The following is a 9199-nucleotide window of genomic DNA, read 5'->3' on the forward strand; positions in this document are numbered from 1 at the left end:
ATAGCAGCTTACTATTATGAACCAAAGCACAGAAAGGACTTCTAGTTCCTGGAGGTAATGTTTAGTCAGCTTGGCTCCCTGGCATGGGCTCATTCGTGCTTCAGGAAAGCACTGTATTTCCATTTGGGAGATGTGGAAGGGCAGCTATAGCCATAACAGCATTTTTTATTTTTTTAAGTGATTATTTTATTTTAAATAAAATTTAAAATTTTCCCCCAAGCATTCACGTATATTTTTCAGCTTGTTAACCTCTATTGACTCTTTTCCCCCCAGTTTTATTGAGATATATAATTGACATATAACACGTTAAAGGTGTACAATGTGATTTGATACACGTGTATATTACAAAATGCATAACGGCACTTTTGTCTTTACTCGGTGGAAGGCTCAGATTTCTAATGCATGATGCATTTGTTTCCGAAAACTGTATTTTTACACAGTAGTTTTCTTGTGGGTGGTGTAAGACCACCCAGAATCTGATGGTGATAGTTAGGGTTCAGGATAAAGCAAATAGGTGTGAGAGCCTTCTTTAGTCGCTATGACTCAATTTTAATCAAAATTTCTCTTTACATGCCTCTCCAGAAGGGAACAGAGCTGAGATATTTGGGACCTCATTGCTAAGATGTTTGAGAGGATAAAGCCAGCCTCTTCACTTACAGGAAAAGCTTTTTTTGGTGGTGTTTTTTTAACCAACATTTTAAGTGTTGACATGAAATAATGCAGCAGTTCTCAACCTTCCTAATGCTGCGACCCCTTAATACAGTTCCTCATGTTGTGACCCCCAACCATAAAATTATTTTCGTTGCTACTCTATAACTGTAATTTTGCTACTGTTATGAATTCTAATGTAAATATCTTTTTGTTTTCCGATGGTCTTAGGCGACCCCTGTGAAAGGGTTGTTCGACCTCCAAAGGGGTCGCGACCCACAGGTTGAGAACCGCTAAAATAATGGAAAGAATGGTAGGAAAGATATGAAATGACCTGGGTTCTAGTTTTTCAATCTATTAAAATCACTATTTCTTTCCATGTTGGCAAAATGAGTATAAGTTGCCTCCCACAGTAGCACTGATATGGTTATTATTATATCTACTGATCAATATATTTGACAAAACTATTTCTTTTTTCTTTTTTTTTTTTTTTAAAAAGATTTTTATTGGGGAATTGGGGGAAGGAGAACAGACAAGTTGCTGTCCTTTTGTTCTTCAGTCTAGTTGTGGAGGATGTCGCTTCACTGGCCCAAGTTGGCACCATCATTGCGCTCTTCCCGGGCGAGGCAGATCAGTCCCCGGCTTCTGGACGGCCGCTCACTGCGGCTGCTGGCCGCTCACGCTGGCTGCTGGCTACACACGGTAGCCCATGGCAACCCGCTGCAACAGGGGCTGCAGCCTATGCCGTTGCCGATGACTCACAACAGCCCAGCTCCAGGTTGAGCTGTTGTTCAGCATCTTAGCTGTAGGGGACAGTGTCACTAGCCCTCATATGTGGGATCCGAACCAGGGTCCTCTGGTGTCCTAAGCCAGCTCTTAACCAACACGCCACTCGGCTGGCCCAACAAAACTATTTCTTAGACCTAGGAAAAAAATTTTTTTCACAAACTTATCTAATATGTCACCAATGCCAAATTAGCAGTACCTAAATTAATGAAGTCTTACTGCACAAAATGAATGTTTTGCTTATGGTAATGTGCAGTCGATGCCTCGTCCGCTGGTGTGGTGAGGTCTTTTGTGATAAGGACAAATTTAATGGCCCCACTTGGCAGAGGACACTGGCCTCAGGAAGAGTGTGAGCATTCCAGGGAAAGCATTATAAGAGAAATCTCATTGCCAAACTATACCTGAACTTTCTACAACAGTTTAATATAAGTTTTAAATTCAAAAACAAAGAATAGCACTATGTAGTAATCATCTTTGTTCTTTTAAAGACAAGTCAAAAGGCTCCTAAGGTCTTTCCCTACAATGCTTTAAAAGAGTGTAACACAGGGACAAACTTTAAATGTTTGAATGAGGTTGAAAGTCGGCAAAAGAATCATTTGGGAATACATTTTGTTTGCTATGGGTTACGTTTTTGTCTTTTAAGTACTACTATCTGCAAATATTGAGTGACTAAGAGTTATTAGGAAACCTTTTTTTTATCCTCAGAGCACATGGGTGCCTGTATATTTAACACTACACTATTCATGCCCATATGTGATTAAATTCATGTATACTGCTAGTAAATGTTATGTATATTAATTTTTTTACAATTACAGTTTTGCAGCTTTAAGTCATAAGGCATGGTTTTTACAGTTTCCCTTCTCTTGCTGTTTTAGGAAGCTTAAAGGACTCCATTCTTGCTGAACTAGAAATGCGCGTATGGAACCCAAGGGGCACGCACTCCTCCACTTAGGCTTAGGGGCTGAGCACAGTCTGGACCTTGCACGGCTTCTGGGGGAAAGAAAATAAATCTGAACCAAACTGATGGCATTTTAAGCCTTTCAACAAGCAGTTGTTTCTGAGCCAGACCAGCTGTAAGCTGAAACCTCAAGGAATAACAAGAAAAGACTGCAGGCTCTCACGATGCTTCGCATCTCTCCTAAACAAGAAGCTTCTATGCTCCGAGCGTGACTTCAAAGACTGATGTGTGGAGCTCGCAGCCTGCGAGGTTACGGGCCTATAACAAGAACCAGAGATGCAGTCATGCTTATTTTCATGGTGAATGTGGTTTTACAAGACTGAAGACCCAGAGGATACATTTTCATCTGCATTTTCTTTTCCAAAAATAATTTCACATAGCCGATTATCCTACCGAAAGTCAATGTCAGACTAGTTACTGTAGTTTTCATGTAGCATGGGTTCAAAACAGTGTTTCTGATTGATGAAGGTCACTTTTTCATCATCTAAACTAATTAGCTTAGGAGGCTCGAATTGACTTCATCCTGCCTGCCTAAATCTTGGGTTTGTTAGATGAAGTCCACTGGCCTGAGTAGAAATCAGAAGAGAACAAGTTCTTTCCAGAATGGGCACTCCTAACCTCAGCCACCTCTCTCAAACCCCTGCTAGAGCTGGTAACAAGAGGGGATTGAGTTAGGGGAAGAGGTGGGGGAAGGGCTCCTCACCTTGGGTCAGAAACCACTTAAAGCACATATCCTAGAGACTTGCATTCAAAGATGAGCATACTTCTGTGAAAATCAGCATTTGCTACTATGCCTGTGACTGAGTTTAGAAAATCCAGAATTTCTCTTGTATAGGAAAGTGGTATTTATAAAGATAATGATCTTTTTTTCTCTTTCACCCAACCCTTCCCCCACTCCTCTTTCTGGCAACCACCAATCTTTATATCTATGAGCTTGGTTTTGGGTGTTTTTGTTTTTGATTTTGCATCCTATCTTGTAGTAAGGCTTTAGAAAATACAACATATCAGGTTCCCTACTACTGAAATGTATCACCAAGTGAGTTGTCTTATGAGACCACACTCCATATTAGAACCGGAAGAAAAAGCACATTTTGTAAGCGTTTAGGTGAACGGTCTGTAACTGCCGTTAGTGTAGTTTGACCAGGATGTTATAGTGTTCCCTCCGATCTTGTAAACGTGGTGAGGACAATAACCTCTCATCTTAGCCAGATGATGCTGGCTTTAAGAGTGTGGTGCTTCTATCCATGCTCTCGCTCCATCCTTTCTCACCTTGGAATTCACGCACTAGAATTCTAGTGGTATCTAGAGATATCTAGAGCTGACAGAAATGAACCCAGTTCAGGCACGAACCAGGGGGCGGCTCATTTACTCCTCATCTCTATGCCCTGGAGAGGAATTAATTGAGCAGGATTAATTTTTTTCCTATTATAACCTACATGACCAGATCTGGCCTTTTGTCTTTTAACGGATCACTATTAGCTTTGTCATTCCACTTGCACTTAAAAAAGAGAGACCTTAGAAATAGAACATCAGAGTGTTAGAGTCACTGAAATATTTTATTTCAGAATTGCCCCACCCAAATCAGTGCCTTTTACTTAACATTTAAACTGAATATTAAAAAATCTGTCTTTCCTAGGACATTTTTATCTTCTCACTTATTACCCCATGCTTTTCTCTCTTTGCAAGACATTAGTGAATCCTTGTGGCTGGAACAGTTTATCCATAGTTTCAGGTTCTGATATGTATATATTAGCTTACTTGGTTTCGGTAATTCTTGTGACCTTAGTTCCTTTAGCTGAAATAGGAAATTAGAGGACTGTCTCATGGTCATCCACAATCTTTTGTGTCTCCTGAGTGCCTATGCATAACTGAGTGACTTTTTTTTTTCCTTTTTTAGCATAAACCATTGGTTCTTAAATGTTGGTGCTCACCAACGATCTCTAATTTTGAGAATTGCCCTTAGGAAATTCAAGTAAAATATTTAGGATTTGACCACAAGATGTCTATGCAAATGCAAGTAGAGTTTCTTTGAGTGGCTTCACTGTAATTCACATATGTGTGCCATTGTTTGCAATCTGATCATTTTTGTTATGACAGAGGGATGATCAAAGTAGACTGGGGTTGTGCTCATTTTTGTAACCTGAATATATTTTCCATATGTAGAGCCCTCATTAACTTTAAAGACAAACACTTGCTGGAGAAAGCTAGATTGATGGGAATGAGATTTTGGCGAAAAATCCTAAAACATCACTTTTGATCAGTAGAGAAATACTCAGGGTCGAAAGTCGATTTGATTTGATAGTGCATTTGAAAAATCCTGGGTTATTTTTATCAAGATGAAGACATTTTACCCCCACCTACTGTAGAAACATACAATGTTATATTTTACACTCTTTGTAAACACTTGAGAAAAAAATCCATTTTGCATTTCACATTGTTGGGTTATGCTACAGCATTCAAATAAACTCAGCTGCTAGGGTGTTGATGCCAGGAAACCATCAAGTAACAACAGGGCTGGGAGTGCACCAATGGTGACTTTGAATGCTGCAGAAACTCATCAACAAGAATGAGACAATGATTGGAGAGTGACCACAGAAAGACATGGGTTTTCTAATTTCGTGTATATGGAATATATTTTTCAAATATAGATTGTTCTACTTTAGATGAAGTGTTAATATTGCTGTTCCCTAGGTTAAGTACGATCGATCGTCTATGCTAGTAAAAAAAAACTAGATAAGAAAAGGAAAAAAAAATCCATCACTGCTTTAAGGTAGCTTGAATCAATTTAGATTTCATCCTTACTGTTTTGCATACTGGAATTTATAAATTTGTAAATTTTCATTTTCTTATATGAATAGTTTTGTAATACCTTTTTTATTTGTGAATAAAATTGTTACCTGGTGTTCTTATTTGCATGTCCAGTAAAATGATGGATGGTGTGAATGCACACCGTCTTTCCGTCCCTGTAAGAGTGTCACTAAGCTCTGACCCTTCCAGTGTGACCCTCCTCTGGCCCCTCAGACTGTATGGGGGAGACCTGAGCTTCTTACTAGAGACCCTGCTATATTCCTCAGGCATGTCAAGCTACTGAAAAAATGCTTTGAGTTATCTGAGAAGCTTTGGTATCAAGATTTTATTATGATCTCTAATTTTTTTCCTTCATTTTATGACACAGAGAGGGAAGGAACTAAAGGAGAAGTTTTACATTCATTCTTTGTGGAGGTCGATAGGGTGTTCTGCAGAGAAGTGGACTAAAGAAAGGAGGAAAGTTCCATGGAGCAACACTGCTCACTGTAAGAGTTTCCTTTTTCCTTCCTAGCTTCTTACCCTCCTTCTTTCTTAATTCCTGTATCCCTTCTTTCCTTCCTTCCCCCAGTAAAGCTTTAAAAGCTATTATTAGATTTTGAGAGAGGACTTTCAACTTCCCGGAAATCAACTGGGTTATTTTAAAGTGGCACCATATTCTCTCAGCTGGTCTTTCTGTGGTGTGAAAGGATGCTGTGGCTTCCCTGAGGGGACACTAGCTTCTTTCCCCTTCCACCCCACACCCCCACACCAGCCCCTCCGCTCACGTAGACTTTTCTGGTGTCCATGCAGCCTGGCTGGGCTTATGGGTGCCATCAACTCTCTCAGAAAAGTAACTCAAAGCTTATGAGGTTCTAACAGGAGGTCTCAAGTAATCTACAGTTACACAAATGACATATTTGCATTATTACCACTGTTATTAATGTCTCTTTGCAGTTGATTACTTGTTTTGAATTTGTCTATTTTTCCTATTTTAACTCGGGGGGATGTTGTCTGATTTTTTAAAAACCTATTTGGCACCCAATAAGGTATGTAAATACCGCTTTCATTTATCCTTCGGTCATCTTGAAACTAAACAGCAGCCTGAGAATTTCCAACATCTTCTATAATATCTAAGAAATGTCAGTAAGACCTGGTGTGTGACTCTAGAGATGTGACTATCCTGAGTCAAGCCAACAGTTCACAGTGAAATTGCTTATGTCACATTTCAGCCAGAGGAAGGTCACTGGCTTCTACTGCAGAGATTAAGCAGGTCGGGGTCAGGTCCTTTCATAAGCCATGGGTGGCATTTGAATTAGTATGATTTATGACTGCTTTCAAATTAGTCTCTCTGAGACTTGAATTTTTAGAACTTACCCAGCAAATCTTCTTTCTTTGGAACCATGGGTGGTCTTCTGATGCAGGTGTCAATTATTAATGTATAAAGACAAAGGAATCTTTCTTTTTATCTTCATTTCTAATAGCATGAAGGACTCCTGTTTAAGACAGAAGTAGTTGTATTCTCTCAGTTTTGTTTGGGGTTGAATTTAGCCAGCAGAACTCTGCAGAGGGATTTTCCGTACCTGGTTTGACTATTTACAGTAAATAGAAGACCTACCGAGCACTGCCGGCAACCCTTTAACAGCCAGTTAGGAAAGCAGGCTGCCCCCCAGCGAGGCACACATCACACACCTCACTGTATCAGGTACAAACTGTTCTCCTTGACGTCCTGAACACAAGCCGAATTCCCCCCAGAGGACTAAGAAACCCGTTTCCTATGTTCATCCTCCATTCATCTATACACTCTGCATGTATACAGTAGTATAGGCTACATACTTGGTAGCAAATGCAATGCCAGGGTTGAAGCAGACACTAAGAAGTAAGAGAGAGTCAAACCTTTTAAGTATTTATAAAATAGGTCTTGATTGTGAAGACATCAGTGCATATCCTCCTGGAACACCGGGGTGCAGGGCTGCTCTGGGGGCAGACAGGAAGAGCACAGGACCTGGGGGAGGTCCGCCCTGGAGGACTGCGTGGTGCTCACCCCTCGGGAAGGGAGGAAGGAGCTAGCACAGCTCCTGCAAAGGCCCTGCTTGGTCTGAGTGATGAGAAGCACAGTGGGGCCGGAGCATGAGAAGCAGGGGCGAAACTGCTGAGACCTGAGCTCCGGCTTGACAAGTGTCCAGTACGCTCTGCCCCGGGCTTTCAACTCACCCTGTAGGGAATTTACTTGCCTTTAAACAAATGGGTGACATGACACAAAACTCTCAAATCTCTAGTCCTTTAGAAGCTTGGAAGTTACAAAACTAGTAAAGGTAAACCTCTCTCTAGGAGCACAATCACCCCAGTAATTGAGAGAACATGGGCACCTGTATGGGGGTGGGGTGGACACTCAGTCCTTGGCTTGAAAATAACCAGACATTGTTCTCTACCATTAAGGTCACCTTGGTCCCATCCTGATTTCAAGGGGGACGGTGCCAAACATGAGATATATGTTTAGGACTTGGCTGAACCACCTGCTCACACCAAATCAACATCCCGCCTGAGTCCTTGAGAAGGCTGAAGTCAGGGGTGACAATCCCCCCACCCCCAGGAGCCTGTGGACAGCAAGCATCACACATCAATCATGACCTTTCTCACGGGTGCTGGGAGCTCAGAATGAGGGTCCTACTCAACCTGAGCTCCAAGCACCTCTCCCCCACATCTGAGTTAGCCTTTGGGGTGAAATGTATTTGTCTTCTCATTTCTAAATTTAGCCAGCCACCTCCACCTGAGAGCTAACATCTTGCCTGATCATTTTTTTCTCAGCTCCTTATTTTTATCTTTGAAACGCTGTTGCTTTGGCTGTTAGTTACCCACTCCTGGCTGAGCAGCCTTCCCACAGGAAGTCTGGGGGGGGGGCAGGAAAGCTGGTGTCTGGGTTGGGGGGAGTGGGGCACGGGGGAGCAGCCTGTGCCTCTTGTTTTCTGCTTCCTCTCCTTGCGTCCTGCTCACGAGGAGTCCTCATTTCCATGGCTGCACTCCACACCCCCCGCACTGACTGATAGCTCCTGGCCACATCCAAGATCTTTGCAGATATTTTAACCACAAATAAGTGCACCAAGAGGTAAATGAACGGGCCAGCGAGAGGTGGGGCCCAAGCATAAAGTAGAGGGAGAAGTCACCCAGAGAACCCCAGGGTCCTCCCTAGAACCCTGCTTTCACATTTGCAGGTGATACCCCATGTACTCTTGAGGGGCCTAGAACTAACAAGCAACAGCTGCAGCAATGGCGTGATGAGGGGCCTGCATCTTTTGGTAGAATGAACATATCAATACTCAGGTCGCTTACACCTAGCTTTGGATCTTGAGTGAGAAAGGGGGATTTACAGAGCTTTTTCAAATGCAAGATTTAGGATGTATGGGGTTAATGTGGGGAGGAAAAATTAGAATTAGGACTTGTAGAAAGGAAAGGCTTCCTCCTTCAGTTATTGCCTTCTCCTTCCTTTCCTGTCCCTCACCTTGTGACCAAAAATCCTGGTCTCCAGCTTACCAGCAACATAGGTTCCAGCAAATGTGGAGGCTGCCACCTTGGTTGTCTGACAGCCTCTGGTTGGATTCACACAACAGCGCACGAAATATAACCAGAAGAGGGGCCCAGGGTGGCATTCAAGTCACAGCTGACGGTAGCTTTTGTGTTCCCTTGAGGACCCCCAGATTTCATAAATTGGCCCGGGATTACCTGAGATTGGCTGCCCAGCCTGAGGCCAGAGGCAGCTTTGCAGGTGTCCTTCCCTGAAATAGAAGTTTGATGAGGTTAATGGAAGGCCAGGTCCCAGTAGAGGCCTCCTCAGAGACTGTCTTTTCTCAGTTTATAAAACAGCCAGCTACCCAGAATTCTGTGGACTCTAGGTTACTCTCTGAGTGGATCTATTGTGTGGGGAATGTGGTGGTTAATTCCATGTGTCAACTGCCTGGTCGTGGTACCCAGATATTTGGTCAAACGCTAGTCTGGATGTTACTATGAAGGCTTTTTTTTTTTTTT

General features: G+C 42.3%; 1 protein-coding gene across 3 annotated transcripts in view; it reads left to right on the top strand.

Moving 5' to 3' along the window:
• TNFRSF19 (TNF receptor superfamily member 19) overlaps positions 1–5301 on the top strand; it is an 89579-nt gene extending 84278 nt beyond the window's left edge. For all 3 annotated transcript variants that reach the window (XM_019651485.1, XM_019651483.1, XM_019651486.1), the window contains exon 10: positions 2310–5301. In XM_019651485.1, coding sequence (XP_019507030.1) covers positions 2310–2318 — 9 coding nt within the window. In that variant the 3' untranslated portion in view covers positions 2319–5301. The remainder of the gene's footprint in view (positions 1–2309) is intronic.
• The last annotated feature ends 3898 nt before the right edge of the window (positions 5302–9199 follow it).

The sequence above is a fragment of the Hipposideros armiger genome, unplaced genomic scaffold (genome assembly GCF_001890085.2).
Source record: "Hipposideros armiger isolate ML-2016 unplaced genomic scaffold, ASM189008v1 scaffold_160, whole genome shotgun sequence".
NCBI classification, from domain to species: domain Eukaryota; kingdom Metazoa; phylum Chordata; class Mammalia; order Chiroptera; family Hipposideridae; genus Hipposideros; species Hipposideros armiger.